Source organism: Pleurodeles waltl, chromosome 10, assembly GCF_031143425.1.
Source record: "Pleurodeles waltl isolate 20211129_DDA chromosome 10, aPleWal1.hap1.20221129, whole genome shotgun sequence".
Lineage (NCBI taxonomy): Eukaryota > Metazoa > Chordata > Amphibia > Caudata > Salamandridae > Pleurodeles > Pleurodeles waltl.
In genome coordinates this window covers 640,268,402-640,285,450 of record NC_090449.1, presented here as the reverse complement: position 1 = coordinate 640,285,450, position 17,049 = coordinate 640,268,402, and the positions used below count along the sequence as shown (strand labels likewise).

General features: G+C 43.8%; 1 protein-coding gene across 2 annotated transcripts in view; it reads left to right on the top strand.

The window, feature by feature from the left end:
- Positions 1 to 17,049, top strand: part of PAXIP1 (PAX interacting protein 1) — a 188,256-nt gene that overhangs the window by 118,802 nt on the left and 52,405 nt on the right. For both annotated transcript variants that reach the window (XM_069211133.1, XM_069211134.1), the window contains exons 14-15: positions 21 to 88; positions 8,191 to 8,293. In XM_069211133.1, coding sequence (XP_069067234.1) covers positions 21 to 88; positions 8,191 to 8,293 — 171 coding nt within the window. The remainder of the gene's footprint in view (positions 1 to 20; positions 89 to 8,190; positions 8,294 to 17,049) is intronic.

The window sequence follows — 17,049 nt, the reverse complement described above, 5'->3', positions numbered from 1 at the left end:
TAGTAAAATTTGTATTTCAGGGGATAAGATTGCCTCTTAAACCAAAGCAAAATGAACCTAGTTTCCAGCCTTCTTCCAAGAAAGCAAGGTAAATTTAAAAATAGAGCATCTACGTGACAGTTATGTAATTTTTGTCAACTATTTATACATTTTTTTGTTTTGTTTTTGTTGTTAATTTTTGTTTGATTTCCTTTTTTATACCTGTGTTTTATGCCCTTGGCAATTATTTTTTTGAATTGGGTTAGAACCTTGAGCGCCCACTACAGAAACGATTAAGAGAATATAAAGCTTGCTGCAAGTTTGTGATTGTTTAACCCAGCTTCCCATCACTAAGCCCCATGAATAATTCATGAAAATTTTTCTGCCACAGTGAAATTTAATAGTGATTTATTACGTGCTTTTATTACAGGACTGTAAAGCATGATAAACGCTCACCTTAATTTTTATCACAAATGTTGCTTTTTCGACATCTTACTTTCCAGGAGTCCCTGGTTTATTTTGACAGTTTTCTTCTTTGTGTGAACATTGGGTGTCAAGCAGAGAGCCAAGACTACATTGGAGAACCTTGAGCTGCTCTCTGATCCCGAGTAGCTTGCTTAAAGTGCATTTAGCGAGTAGCTTGCTTAAAGTGCATTTAGCAAATAGCTTCCTGTTAGACCTGACAGCCTTAGGATGGTCACCCCTAACTTTTTGCCTGCCTCCCCCCACTTTTTAGATACTGTTTTTGCTGGTTTTAAGACTCTGCTCACTCTACCACTGCTAACCAGTGCTAAAGTACATATGCTCTCTCCCTTTAAACATGGTAACATTGGACCATACCCAATTGGACTATTTAATCTACTTATAAGTCCCTAGTAAAGTGCACTATATGTGCCCATGGCCTGTAGATTAAATGCTACTAGTGGACCTGCAGCACTGATTGTGCCCTCCCCACTTCAGTAGCCACTTAACCTTGTCTCTGGCCTGCCATTGCAAGGCCTGTGTGTGCAGTTTTACTACCAATTCGACTTGGCATTTAAAAGTACTTGCCAAGCCTAAAACTCCCCTTTTTCTACATATGACACCCCTAAGGTATGCCCTAGGTAACCCATAGGGCAGGGTGCTGTGTAGGCATAAGGCAGGACATGTACCTATGTAGTTTACATGTCCTGGTAGTGTAAAACTCTGAAATTCATTTTTACACTGCTGTGAGGCCTGCTTCCTTCATAGGCTAACATTGGGGCTGCCCTCATACATTGTTTGAGTGGTAGCTGCTGATCTAAAAGGAGTAGGAAGGTCATATTTAATATGGCCATAATGGTGACATTAAATCCCGCTGACTGGTGAAGTTGGATTTAATATTACTATTTTAGAAATGCCACTTTTAGAAACTGAGCATTTCTCTGCACTTAAATCTTTCTGTGCCTTACAGTCCACGCCTGGCTGGGTTTAGGTGACAGCTTCCTTATGCATTCTCTGACACACCCCAACCACACAATACTCAGCCTCACTTGCATACATCTGCATTTTGAATCGGTCTTCCTGGGCTGGGAGGGTGGAGGGCCTGCTCTCAAACAAAGGACAGCCACACCCACAACTGGGACCCTGGCAGACAGGATTGAACTGAAAGGGAACCTGGTGCACTTCTAAGCCACTCTTTGAAGTATCCCCACTGCAAAGGCACATTTGGGTACATTAACAGGGCCTTGCCCCTACCAACTCGAACACTTCCTGGAGAAGAAACTTGTAACCAGAACCTGCATCCTGCCAAGAAGAACTGCCTGGCTGCCCAAAGGACTCACCTGACTGCTTTCTGTGAAGAACTGCTTCCTTGCTGTTGCCTTGCTGCTCTCTGGCTTTGGTGAAGAAGTACTCCCCAAGGGCTTGGATAGAGATTGCCTCCTGCTCCCTGAAGTCTCAGGACCAAAAAGACTTCATCTCTTCAAGAAGGACTCCTTGTGCGGCGAAATTCGACGCACAGCCTGCCAGGAACGACGCACAGCCTGCACCGCAGTGAAAATTTCACTGCCCGCCGAACCGGAACAACGCAGCCCATCTTCGCAACAAGATCGACATTGCGCCAGTGTAGTGACCGGAAATTCGGCGCACGCCCCACTGGATCGACGCATAGCTGAGCCGGAACGATGCTGCCTGACTTCCAGAGAGGAATCGACGCAGCATCTACCATGCGGTAGAAATTTTGACGCAACGCCCACTGGATCGTCGCAGCTCCTGTTACTTCATCCTGCCAGCACAGGAAATCCACGCACCGTCCCTAGGGCGTCTGAAAACCCCGCAACCGAAGAGGATCCACGACCGAGCGCCGGAAATCCACGCAGAGCCGACCTTGCGTGGAAACAAAACAACACATCACCGTGTGTGGCCTGAGAAATTGGCGCACACACCTTTGTTTCCACGCTTCTCCTCCTCTGCGGCCCTTTGTGGAGATTTTTCACGCAACCAGGTACTTTGTGCTTGAAAGAGACTTTGTTTGCTTTTAAAAGACTTACGACTCTTTATCACTTTTCAGCGATATCTCTAAGTTTACTTATTGCATCTTTGATCGTTTTGGCCTGCATTTAACCAGATAAATATTATATATTTTTCTAAACACTGTGTGGTGTATTTTTGTGGTGCTATATGGTGTTATTGTATGATTTATTGCACAAATACTTTACACATTGCCTTCTAAGTTAAGCCTGACTGCTCAGTGCAAAGCTACCAGAGGGTAAGCACAGGATAATTTGCATTGTGTGTGACTTACCCTGACTAGAGTGCTTGCTTGGACGGGGTAACCTGACTGCCAACCAAAGATCCAATTGCTACACTTCCCTTTAACTTCTTTCTCTCAGAAACTTTCTCACACTGTTATCAGCTGGATGCAAATCACGTTCCACAAGATGGCTTCAAATTGTTGACTGGCTGATCTCTATGCTCGATGTTGGAGACAAGACCCCTGTTGCTTGATCGATTTTTACATTATTACTTTTCTCCATGCAGTCACTTTGCTTCTGTGAACTCCGTTTTTAGGATTAATAGTGTATTGCATGTAGCTGTACTTGCACATGTCAATAGAATATTTTTGTAGTTGCATCACAGATCCTGCTTTTATAGTGCCATTTAAATCCTTCTACTTCTGCAATCCTATCATGAGACTATAAGCAATCCAAATGCACATTTGTTGTGGATACTTCTAGATGCTGAATCTTCACCTCTTAAATGTATCTTGAGGTGCCAGACTGAATCCAAAACATCATAGCTGTCCTCTGCCAGCATGTGGTGCTTACTCCATCAGAGCACCGGAAGCGGTACAATTATGTCACTGGAGACATGAAGCACCACACCAGTGTACCAAAGTCAGTTCCTTTTTTTTTTTCCCCCACCCCTTTTGACGTGGATCCAGGACAGCTCTCTGATTTTGCACACTGTAGGAAAGTGCATCTTTTTGATATGCTTACAATTATCTCCCCTCTGCCCCCCTCAACATATCACTCACATTTTTGCCTTGTACGTGATGCGATTTTGACCGAAGGTGCACTGGGTTCCTGCAAACGAGGTCCCCAGTGACAGAGCTCTTTCCAAAACTGCACAGTTGTTTCCCCAATTGGCAAAACTTATAGTACCACTTTAAGTCCCTAGTAAATGGTACACCTGTTACCTGTGGCCTGGGGTACTAAAGGAGGTCCCTAATGACTGCAGCATGAATTGTGCCACCCTAAGTGACCACACACCAAGCACATGGCAAGCTGCAATTGCAGGCTGCATGTATTGATGCAGACAGAAGTGAATTAGAAGAAATAACCCCCTAGGGGAATTAGCATGCTAGCCACCACCCAATTCTCTTCTTACACATTCATTCACTCAAATGATCAGTCTTAATAAAGGAATATAAAAAAATCATATATAATAAATAATACTATACTCAATCAAAAAAATTAAAAACAATCAATCATAAAAAAGCCAACAGGCCCCACGGTGGACCTCTGTACAATCTCTCGCCTAACAAAATTGGGAGACCACACACAAGGCACCCTCCCTGGTCTATTGTCTTTTTGCTGTCCCAAATCAGGTATACAGTGGACAATTGATTCATGCAACTAATATCTCATCTATTTGTGGCCAATTCCAATGAGTCCAGCAATTCAACTTGCGTCAATACGTTTGTGGTTTTTCACAGTCCTTTTTATCACCTTCCTCAGGGTGATTTTTTTATTTTCCCAATCCATATTCATTCCATATCTGCATTCATAGAGGATTATACTAATATCAAAATTCAGTGGTAGTCACCAAATCGTATCCTTATCCAGAGGGTATTTCTCAATTTTTTTTTCCCAAGGCGAATCTCCTCATATATTCCACTCTTTCAGCAAATTCATAAAATTATTTTAAAAGGAGTACTGTGCCGTTAGTTTGGCTCTCAGTCTCAAATCTTGTCGGCTGAACCATATTCTCATCCATTCTTTCTTCAACAATGAATGACACCGCATACAATATATGTAAGTCACCCCTCTAGCAGCCCTAAGGCAAGATACACATGTTAGGGCATATCCGCATGAGAAGATATAACCCTGCTATGACTTTGGCAACTCTCAGGTATAGTAAGTGACCAAGGAAGCCATTTTAATGACATGTGCTAGCCTCGGGTCAATATGAGTTCCCCAGCTACATGATGGCTTCCCAGAAGATAGGGATTTTCAGTATCAAACATTTCATATTGGTGAACCCACACCGTTGTCAGTGTTAACATATACCAATACAAGCACCCAGAGGGCACCTTAGAGGTGCCCCTGAAATCCTACCAGCTTCTGGTGTGCTCACTGACTTGTTTCTATCGGCCTGCCACCAGAGACACCTTTCTTGACCCCTGAGGTTAGAGCTTTCTGCTCTCGGGAGGCCCAGAGCAAAGGCCTGTCCAGGAAGTGAGTGTAACACACCCTCTCACAAGATGACCTGCTGATTGGCCTTCATAAGGTGGCAAGCCTTTAAAATGTGAATCTGGCTCCTCTCACAGCAGAGGAAGCCACCTCCCCCATCCAGAGCCTATTCGCCTTCTGGACAGGCAGAAAAATTAACTAGTCAGGTAGGCGTGCCACCTCCAGGCTAGTACTACCCCTAATGTGGGCTACTGCGTGGTGGACATGATTTTTCAAAGATAGCCATATTGGAGATGGCATACCTAGGAATTCTGGGACAGGGTAATGCCCACTTCCCACAGGAAGTGGTCATATAGAGGGCGTACTAACCCCAAGGGTCAGTAGCACATTGGCTACTACCATACACACCACTAACTCCCCATAAATACTGAACTTAGGGGTGCCCCTGGCACTAGAGAAGCAGATCCTGATGACCTAAGAAGACCAAGGGGACTGGAGGCGTGAGAGCAGAAGAGTAGCAAAGCAGTTGACTTGATACCAACCCCGCTGGCCTGTCTGCATCCCTCGACGAAATCTGCACCAAAGGTGACACGTCCTGCAGCTGTGACTCCAGAAACCTGGTAGGACTGCCTGCTTTCGAAAAAAACCTCAAGATCTCCTGTGAACAGAAGACCTGTTCTCCAACAACCTCCAAAGCAGGGACACTTTAACTGCCCAAAACCCAACACATGAAGTCACCACTGCTCTCGCTGTTTCCAACCTGAGTTGAAGTGTACCACTGGTGCCAACAAGGTTCTCCAACCCTCCAGAGTCTGAGTCATTGTGGTTTCACCTCTCTTGGACTCTCCCCGACATCTGCAGCCTCTGTGCGCAGCCCCCCTCCACTGTGACTCCTCCGGTCAAGAAAACCGGACACCCAAGGACACCTCTGCACCGGTCAACCATGAGCTGTATAGAAGAGGACCAAAGGTGCCTACCTGAACCCGAGAATCACTGTTTGTTCAGCCCAACTGGCCTTCTGGCCAGAGCCTTCAGCCTCTTTCCGCAGTGATCGGTCTCCATAGGAACGCACTGGGCACCCAATGCTGTTTTGCACTTTTCACCCAGCCACCCCCAGGCTGCTGAGGATATACTGCAAGTGCTGCCTTGGACCTTGCCCACTACTTACCTTAACCCCAGGAGATTGGTTTTGTAAGTTGGTGTACTCTTCCTGTTTGCAGAACTTGTTTTTCCTCCCTTATGATAACATTGCAGAACTCAGAAACTGCCCACTTTTTAAAGTGAAAAGAATTCCTATTTAAAAACGTACTTACCGGAATGATTTGCCTCTGATGCCTAAATATGTATAAAGATACCTGCTATTTTTTTTATAAATTGTTGTGGATCTTCTTCTTGAGTAGTGTGTTTTATTTATCAATTATTGTGTGTATCTGTAGATGTCCTGCACTCCGCTGTGTTAAGCCTAAGGCTGCTCGGCCACACTACCTCTAAATAGAGCACTTTGGTATTGTACAGAAGGTCTTGTCTACTCACAGAGGAACCCCTGAACCTTTTACACGGCATTCACATATCACATAAAGGGCCAGCTTCCTACACAGACTCTCCCATGTTTTACATATGTTTTTTACCAAATTCTACGTGTGGTGCATAGGGATATATCCTCCGGAAAAATCAGGATTCAAAGCCTGTCGCTCCTGCAATGAACAGATGCCTGCCCTTGGTGTCTGGAGGCCAAAGCACAACTTGAAGTTATGCAACAAAGGAGGACTCATGCACACCAGTGCCCTTGAAGACCAAACTCTGTTGCCTGCAACAAGTGTCTGGCTCTACCCCGGTCAAAGTTTGGTTCGAAGTCCCATTCCTTTCTGTGTGCCAAATCCTCAAAGGTGAAAAGGAAGAAGCACAAGAAGAGGGGACATTGTGACACTCCTCAACGTCACTCAGGCTGTCAGGATAGTTTACCTCAACACAATCTGCTTCCAGCGGACTCCTGTTCGAAGCCAAAGTTCATGGATAACAGCTTGCCCGAGGAACCTGATGCAGGTGCCGCAGACACTGACATCCACCACAGGGCCAGTCCCCCAGCCCTCTGCTACCTTTAGTGTTTGTGGCACCATTGCAGATGTCTATCTGAAATTCACAATGCCTGGAGCTGATCCAACTCAATTCCTCAATGCCATAATGGTGTAATTCAGACAGACCACAGTCCCCTATAGTGCGTCTTCGTGATCCATGTGGTCATGTGGCTGCCTGGCCAGCCCACTGAACCTTTTTTGCCTCTGCTGGCACCATGGCTTTTGTGAACAACTCCTCCATCCGTGCCATTACTGACTCCTCACTCGGCTCTGACACCAGTGACTGTCCAGGAAAAGTAAAAACACCTGAAGATCTTAACAGTTTCAATGCAGTCTAGGTGAGGAGCCCAGAGGTTAGCTGAAGAGGCCAGAGTCAGAAGTTTTGCAATCTGAGCCCTCACCGTACCTAAATCATATTACCTCTTCAGGTTAGACTCAGATCATATCCAGATGACTGACCCACTAGTTCATGATGATGACCATAGTGAGCTATTGCATTTGCTGCCTCCTCCATCTTCTGACACCGCAGACTATTTGGCATTACAAGACACCTGTGGGGCTGGGTGGAGAGCACTGTGCTTCCATACCTAGACGACACTCATCGTAGATGGTGTTGGACCATCTGCAGGCAACTGCATTCTTCCTGTTTGACTTGGGCTTTCCATCAACATGCCCCCAAACAAATCTTTCTTAAAGCCCCTTCAGCGCCTTCTGCTCATAAGGGCAGTACTACCCACAACATGCGTGAGAGCTTTCCGATTCCGATGTTTTAGAAGACTACTGAAGTTCCAGTCCCGACTATTCTTTGTCTGCTAGGTCTCCTAGCTTACTGTATCCCATCTTAATAAGGTTCAAAGTTAGTTGTTGCACCGCAAAATTATCAATATGATGTTACGTTTGTCTCTGTCTCTAAGGACATGGCAAAACTGGACAGGAATTGACGTTTGTGCACCAGGGTGGCAATATATGACTCCAGTGATGTCACATCTGCGCCCCTTCCAATGTCATGATATCTCCTCATGCTAGCAGAGGAGAGCCATGAAACATTTCCAGATTTGGATTAGTGCTGTGGGTATTCAGTAGGTGTGGGACTTGCATGTAGATGGAGTATCCTCAAGAAAGTGGTTAGCAAGGTTTGTAATGTTTCTCTTAAACTCATGAACTCTAACTTAATTCCTGTCATTCTCATCAAGTTATAAAACATTAATTTTATTCTTGTATATATATATTTTTTATTCTGTTTGGAATTGTTCCTTCTGTAGAATTGAAGACATACCACCACCGTCAAAAAAATTGGCACCAGAATTGACACCTCTTGTGCTGTTCACAGGATTTGAACCTGCTCAAGTACAACAATACATCAAGGTACAGTATTTATTTTTCTGTTCGTTATAGTACATTATAATTTCTTATTGTTTCTAATTATGCTCCGCCCAAGTGCTGATATAATTGTTGTGGAGTAACATGCATTGGCTACTACAAGAAAACTGTGGTCTCATTCAAGAATTTGCCCGAATCATAATAGGAAGGGATATTACCACAAACTCAATCTGATCTTCACCCATCTTACCTCCTTGGATAAAAGGATTCTGCCAATGTACGACAGTTCTAAATATGTGACCAACAGTTTTTATTTTTTAATGGATCATAATAATTACAGCTATTACTGAATGCAACAGCTGTTGGTTGTACCATTGTCGAGTAATCCGACACCTTGTCTAATGCAAAGTCGAGTCCATGTCATATTAGACAAGAGAAACCAAAAATTGTGCAATGAATAACCGTTACACAGCAATTGAACTATTCAGTTAACATTTGTCTACAGGTTTATATTTGAATCATATTGTGATATCTCTTTATGGAGTTGCTGTTTGCAGAGGTTTCCTTTTCATCAACATGATCATGAAACTGCAGAGCTGGTAAATAATGGCATAAATGGAACGCCTTCTTTGCACATTAAAATTACCTAATTGTTCTCAATATATTTCGTTGTTATAATAGATGTGCAGTATAACAAAAAAACAATGTATTAAATCAATCAAATTTAATTGTGGTAGGATGTTGTATCTCATTCATATTTTTGTAATAATTGCTAGTGTGAAAACTCTGTTTAAATGCAATAAATTAACTACCCTAGTCGACATCTCAAGTCTTCCTGGTTTTCAAGGGCAGAACTTGTCCAGCCTTGATGCCACTAGCTTCAGAGTGAAATTTTTTTTATTGTTTAAATTACTTTAAGGATGACTAGCAGAAGCACTTGAAGCTTTCAAAATGAGGATGATTAGGCAAATAAAATAAAAAGTTACTTGGAACAGCGTGTCAGTCATTGCACTTGCCTGCTAAAATATCATCCACCAATTGTTTTAGAATGGCATCTATTACTTTCTAACTAGGCTTGAAGTGCTAACATACGTCCACTCGTCAGCCCTATTTACATACCATTCATGCAACAACATGTTACACAGATAAAAGAGAAAGCTAGTTATTACTGCACACTAAACACAAAATTATGCTTTTATCTCATTTTTCAACTTCCCAATTGGCTTTTGTCATATCTAATATGCTAACATTCTTTAGCCTATAGGCTTCTAAAACACAGAATTATTCTTGGTTCATTCCTGGGCAATTAGATTCCTATCCATATCTTTCCTTCTACCTTAACCTCCTTGTATCCCTTCCCATTGTTAAAGTGTACCTTGCTCCTTTCCTTACATTCCTTAACAAATGTTGAACCTTAACCACAATCCTATCTTCTTCATACATGTATGTTTTAACTTGGATGCTTGTCTTTTCTTTTTTTTCTTTTCCCCTCATGACCTAGCCCCAGTCAAAACTCTGACCTAGTAGTAGCACAGAGATGGTCTCTCTGGATGTCTAGCTGCTCTTGATTGTTTTTCTGGATAAAATTGACCTTGCTTTGTTGGTGTTTGACTTTACTCCAGTATTGGATCTTCCATAGAGTCACATGCTTGAGTCCTTCCCCGTCGTCGAGATGGGAGTCCCCGGTGTAATACAGAAGCTATGCCCAATTGCATATAAACATTACATGCATTAGGCCATTATCTTAGAAACATATCAGTGATTTTGTGAAAAAAAGGACCAAACATTAGAAACAACCAATCAGGTTACACCACCCTCTAGAACCCTCCTGGAGCAGCTTCCTTCCCTCAGATTTTCCACCGCACATTGTGCTCCTGAGCTCTGCTCAGTTTTCTCTCAGATATACTTTCTCTGAGGTGTTTGGATTGACGTTTTCTTCAGAAATTCTCATCATTTGGGTGCTTCAACTGACAACCATGTCAGACATCTAAAAAGGGGCTTTTTAGAGCCTGTGCTACCTGCATGAAGAAGAGGCTACATGTGGATGACCAGCATAAGGACTGCATATGCTGTCTCTATCCTAAACCATAAAACCAGGGACTGTAAGGTATGTAGGACATTTTTAACTAAAACTAAAGGACAGAGGGGGGTCGTCTTCTACTTTGTCTGCAAAAGTTGAAATCTAGAGACAATCCGGTCTCTGAAGATGACCATGCCTTATCTTCTAGGTCTGTCACCTAGTCACCTGTAAAGAGACATTCTGAGGAATCTACTGCCACTGACGAACCTCCTAGAAAGGCACCTAAAAATTCATCTGAGGGTCCCTCAAAAATTCGTAGCCAATCAAAGAAGCATTTGTCTCAGTCGGGAAATCTAAGGAGTCAGATTCCCTCTTAAAAGCCAAAAAGAAAACCCTCTCTGAGCCCTCAATGCCACCTGTGTGGATAAAGCATACTTTCAAGAAGCCAGCCTCTGCACCGTTGACGGCACCATCATCGACAATATCTTCGGCGACGGCTCACACATCGACAACATCTACCGCTGTCACCATATCTATGTCAGCGGCAGCTTCAGCAGAGTCCTCTTCGACTATGCGCCCCATTTCGTCACCGCGACTACAGTCTCTATCGACTCTGCTTATCTCGTCAACGATCCTACCTTCGACGCTTCCGTCAACGGAACACTTGTTGAGGCTCCCACAATCGACGACGCCTCTGTCGATGATCACCTTGTCGACATAGTCAACGATGGCGATCCACCTCTCGTTGACGATCAAGGAAACACCGTCACACCTTTTGGATGAAGCTGACTCTGAGGATGATGGACTACATGGGGTCGCCAAAAGTCCTTCACAATTACGAGTCAAATGTCAGGAATACTCGGATGATGATTCTTACTATGACCAGCAATATTACGAGCAGCCACAACGGCAACAGCAAGGGCTGGTATGTCTACTTTCGGGCTTAGTATTGGACTTGCAAGCAGTGTTGGCGGATTACAGGGAATGTTTTCCACCAATACCTACATTGTTGCAGCAACCAACAATTCCCACCATACCATCAACCCCTCAGCAGTTTCAGCAGCTGCAGGTTTTAACTCCCTTCTCACCCACTGGCTTCCCCCAGTCTGTACCTGAGCAAGTTCAAACCTCTTTGCACGAAGTTGAGGAGGATGAAATTCATACACCCCAAGATAAATGAGATGAGTATATAATTCCAGCACCTACCACTCCTGGAACACCTATAGTGTTATCTCCGCCTGAGGATTTCGGTGGGTTTCATAACCTGCTAGAAAGGGCAGCCGCACGATTCAATTTACTGATGCCTGCAACTCAGCAGGACTGTTTCCTGTACGATTTCAAAGAACCTCACAGGAAAACGGACAGGGCTATTCCAATAATTGCCCATGTTTGGAGTCCGGGTTTGAAAATAATGCGTAAACCTGCAACAGTAGCTGCGGTCTTACCTAAGTTGGACATTCCTGCCTGCCTAACGGGCCATCCAAAACTGAATTCCGTCATCTCACAGGCGGCACAACTGCGCTCCAGGAATCCTTCTACAACATTAAGTGCGCTGCCAGATACGGAAGGGATGCGTCTTGATAACATTGGGAAGCGTTTTTCCTCAATGTCCGCCATTGTGGTGCGAGCTGCCAATTCTTTAGCGCTCCTTGGCAGATACGATAGGCAACTGTAGTCAGACTTAACTCAGTGTTTGGAAGAACTTCCGGAGACTAAAAAGGTGCTCATGGAGGGACAACATTCCTGTGCAGAAATTAACTGTGCACTTGACATCGCCGCCGTGGGCGTTAGACTGCTAGCTGGAACAGCAGTTTTGAGGCGTCAAGGGTGGCTCAAAGATTTAAGATCTTCCCTTTGATGGAGAGGTGCTATTTGGGAAGCATGTTGATGACGCGCTTCAAACCATAAAGTCGGACACTAAGACCGCCAGATCGTTGGGCACTCTGCAGTATAGGATAGTGCCTTTTCATGGAGCCAAGGGCAGAGGGCAACCTTCATTTCGTGGAGGATACCAACAGTACAGATTTCTATTGTACTCCACCACCTTCCACACGTCCAGGCCCCAATATCAGCAAAGGCAGTCGCCCCCAGCGGCTTACAGCAGACCTTCTTGCAGAGGAAAGCCTGGAAGGCAATCTAAAGAAGCCGCCTGTGTGCAATGACTGTCTTCAAGCACCGACTGTGTCTCATTCTTCCTTTTCAGCGAATGTTGAAATATCATATTAATTGTTGGCGTCAAATAACCAAGGACAAATATGTACTGGATGTAATACAATTTGGCCACCTCCTAGAGTTCCTTCAGATACTCCCAGTGACGCCACTGCCCCAGGTGCAACAAAGACATCTGCGTCTACTCAGCTTAAAAGTGGAGGCCATGTTGAGCAATGGAGCAATAGAAGTTGTACCCTATTACCAGAGGGGGAGAGGTGTCTACTCCCGCTTCTTCCTCATTCAAAAAAAAATCTTGTTTGTGGACGCCAATCTTAGACTTACGAGATCTGAACAAATACGTGAAAAAGCAAACATTCCGTATGGTCACGTTGCAAGACATCCTGTAGGTTCTAAACAGAGCAGACAACATGGCTTCCATGGATCTTCAAGACTCCTACTCCCATATTCCCATTCACCCAAGAGAGAGAAAGTTCCTGAGATTCATGGTAGCGGGCAGGCACTTTCAATTCAAGGTCCTTCCCTTTGGCCTCAAGTCCGCACCGCGGATCTTTAACAAATGTCTGGCTCCGGTCGCAGCCTACCTGAGATGCAAGAGAGACAAATTTTTCCCTATCTAGACGACTGGCTAGTAAAAGCTCCTGACTTCCAGTCAGAACGCAGGTCCATCAGAGCGACCTTAGTCCTTTTCAAGGACTTGGGCCTCACTCTCAACCAGGAGAACACATTACTCAAACTTCGACAAGGATAGCCTTTCTGGGTGCTATAATAGACACAGAACAAACCAAAGCCTACCCAACACTGGACAGACAGGAGAAGCTAATCTCCCTAGCGAAACAAATTCAAGGAAGAAAGTCTTTCAGTTCGACACTACAAATCATTACTAGGGATGATGTCATCTTGTATAAACCTCATTCCCCATTGTCGCCTTCATATGTGTCCAATTCAAGAGGAGCTGGACAAGCAATGGAAACAAGTGCAGGGATCCTTCGAGGACATAATCCAAATAACTCCGCTCATTATAGCTTCTCTCGATTGGTGGACAGTTACCAAAAACATTTCAAGAGGACTACACTTCTTTCCTCAGATTCCTCCGCTAACCAACGACAGATACGTCAATGAACGGATGGGGCACTTGCCTGCAGGACCTTCAAGTAGGCGGCAAGTGGCCTCCTTCTCCCCACACTTTTCATATCAACCTTCTAAAACTGAGAGCAGTGTATTTTGCATTGCAAGCCTTCCTCCCAAGAATTCGCGTATCAGCAGTGCTTGTCAGGACAAACAATACCACCACAATGCACTGTCTCAACAAACAAGGAGGAACTCGCTTGCACCTACTGTCCCGAGAAGTGCAAACCATTTGGAGTTGCTGCATTCAACACCCAGTGCACATAACAGCAGAGCATTTTCCAGGCCTTCAGGTTCAGGCCATTGCAGATTCGCTAAGCAGGTTAAAGACATCTCCTCACGAGTGGGAATTGGACCAGAGGACCCTGGACAGAATATTCTCCTAGTGGGACAAACTGAACCTGGATCTTTTTGCAACCTCCCAGAATGCCAAATGCCCATATTACGTAAGTTGGCATCACCAACAAGGCTTGTTGGGTAGGGGGATGTCTTTTTGATTGCATGGTCAGGGATTTATGCATAAGCCTTTCCTCCAATTCCCCTCTTCCTAAGAGTAATCAGGAAAATCAAGTCAGAACCCTGCCAGATAATTCTAATAGCTCGAGCGTGGCTAAGTCAACTTTGGTACATGGAGTTACTGCTACTATCTTCATGTCCGCCCATCAAGATAAAGCCAGTTCCAGAATTGCTCACCATCAACCAGGGACAAGTAAGACACCCGGATCCCAAATCTCAGAGCTTATTGGCATGGCTCCTAAATTCTACAAATTCGGCCTGTTAGACATACCAAAGGATTGCAAGGACATCCTTGCTAAAGCACGGGCGGATAGCACAAATGTCTTAAAGTGGAAACTATTTTGTTTGTGGTGCGAGTCCATGAATATACACCCTCTCTCCTCTGCCCCGGGAAAAAGTCTTACCATACTTGTTACAGCAAGCATGCTCAGGGCTTGCCCATGCGTCCATCATAGTTTATCTGGCAGCTATTTCTCGATTATAGGAGAATGTCTGGGAAACCACCTCTGTGTTCGCAAAGGCTGATAAAACAATTCTTGAAAGGTCTTTTCAGATCCTTTCCTCTGGTGAAAGACCCTCCTCCAGCATTGTAACTTAACACAGTCCTAGGCCAGCTGATGAAAAAAGCCCTTCGAGCCCATACATAGGGCGGACATCAAGTACCTCACCTGGAAGGTGGCACTCCTCCTCGCCCTTACTTCGGCACGTAGGGTCAGGGAAATCTAGGCTTTTACAATACAGGAATCCTCCTTACAATTCAAAAACGACAGTTATTTCACACACCAACCCTACATTCATCCCCAAGGTGCCTTCAGACTTTCATATTAGTGAACCTGTAGTACTGAAGTCATTCTTCCCAAACCCCCGGACTGCTGCAGAGAGATCCCTTCATTCACTTGATCTAAAGAGGTGCATCAAGTTTTATTTGGACAAAATCCTTTAGAAGAACAAACAAGCTGTTCTTTGCCTTTAGTGCCCCAAGAAAAGGATACCCTGCAACTAAACAGACTATTTCTCGAAGGATTAAAAATGCAATCGTCTTTTGCCATCAGAAAGCTCGTCGACCATTGGATACTAAGGTGCGTGCACATTCCGCCGTATCCACGTCCTGTGCATTGTTTTCAGGTGGATCGATACTGGACATCTGTCGAGCTGCAACCTGGACACAGACACTCCAAGGTGCAGCGGTTTCACAAGCAGTCTGTAGACATCTGTTCCAATAAAGGTGAGCCATTTGTTGTTCCCTCCGTCCGCTTGTAGTGTTTCATGCCACATTTTCTATAGCGTAATAACTTTCTGTTCTCCAGACTCTAAACTACAAACAAAAGCTGTAAGAACTGTGCATGCTGTCTCTTAAATAACAGTATGTGGGTATTGTACATGCAGTAAATGTGCTACTCACTGCTTGCTATTCTGATTCAAGCATGTGAATCTATTAAAGTTCTAATACTGGAGTAAGAAATAAGTTACTTACCTGTAACTGTAGTTCTCTAGTATTGGGAACTTTCATAGATTCACATGCAATCCCACTCCCCTTCCCGGAGAAGCTCACTTTTCTCTCTTTCTCTCTTATCCTCTCTTTAACACACTTGTGCTTGGAAAATCTGAGGTGCTGGAGCGTCTCTCAGGAGGATTCTAGAGGGTGGTGTTGTCTGATTGGTGGATGCTCAAGTTTGGTCCTTTTCCTAAAATGACTCTGATAGACTGTTAAATTGAAGAGGCCTTGTGTAATTTGTACCGGGGGCTCCCACCTCGACGACGGGGAATGATTCAAGCATGTGAATCTATGAAAGATTCCAATAATGGATAACTACAGTTACAGGTAAGTAACTAATTTTCTTTTTGTCTATATAAGTGATCCAAGCCAGATTTGTGTCCTTTTTTCCAACACACTGGGGATTCTAAAGGTACCCAGGGTTTGTGGATTTTCCTTGAGGGAACTGAAACAATAGCAAAAATATAACTAATGAGCTTTTGGGGATAAATAGGAAAAAAGTGCTCTCTATAAAAGTGTCCTGTTTTTTCATAAAAATGGCATAAATGAACTGATTGATGTGCTAAAGTTTCCATCTTCCCAGCTTTCAGGAACACACAGAGTTGAAATAAAAAAAAATCGAATTTTTGTTTTACCACAGTTTTGGAATTTTTCAAAGAGGTAGCCCATTTTTCCTATTTTTTTGTGCTTTCAATCTACTCCAGTTTGTTGTGCAAACCAGGTGACCCTGGGAAGCTAAATATTTCTGAAAAGTAGACAGAATTCTGTATTCAGCAAGGGATCAGATGTGTGTAGGTCCTTCAAGGTTTCCCTACAGAAACTATTAAAATAAATATTGAAAACGAGTGGGGGAAAACACAGCAGTTTGTGACAATGTTTTCATCTGAAACTTTTTGTCACAATGGCTGATTTACATAAGCAGTGCACCATTACGTTCACTAGACCCAGATGATTCTGGAGAAATATAGGGGTTGTAGGTATTCCAAGAACCTGAGGTACCCAGGGCTAACAACTGAGCCCCACCGTACAATGTGTTTTTCATTGTGTAGCGTATAGACCAATTCATATGGTGAAATGTGTAGAGTGAAAAATGGATGTCAAGGACACCGATTTATTTTTGAAATGGGCACAAGATGTGCAGTTTAGGAGCAGTGGTTATTAGTACATCTGATTTTTTTTTTTTTTAGTTTTTTTTTTTCTGGGTGCCAGTATGAGCACATGATTTAGAGGGTATGCTTAAAATTTCTTTTTTCTTACACACTGGCTTACATTTCAACCACAAAAATGCAGCGAAATCCAATTGGTAGTAAAGAATATTCTACTGTTCTACGCTCCCACATGTTTTTTGATAGCAAACATTTGCAAAGTCAATAGTTTTCGCCTTTGCAACTTCTATTGGCTTTGTCCATGTTCCTTTTACGTGTCGCACAGCAGTTGCACTGTTGTGCCACATGTTTTAAAATAAAATAAAAA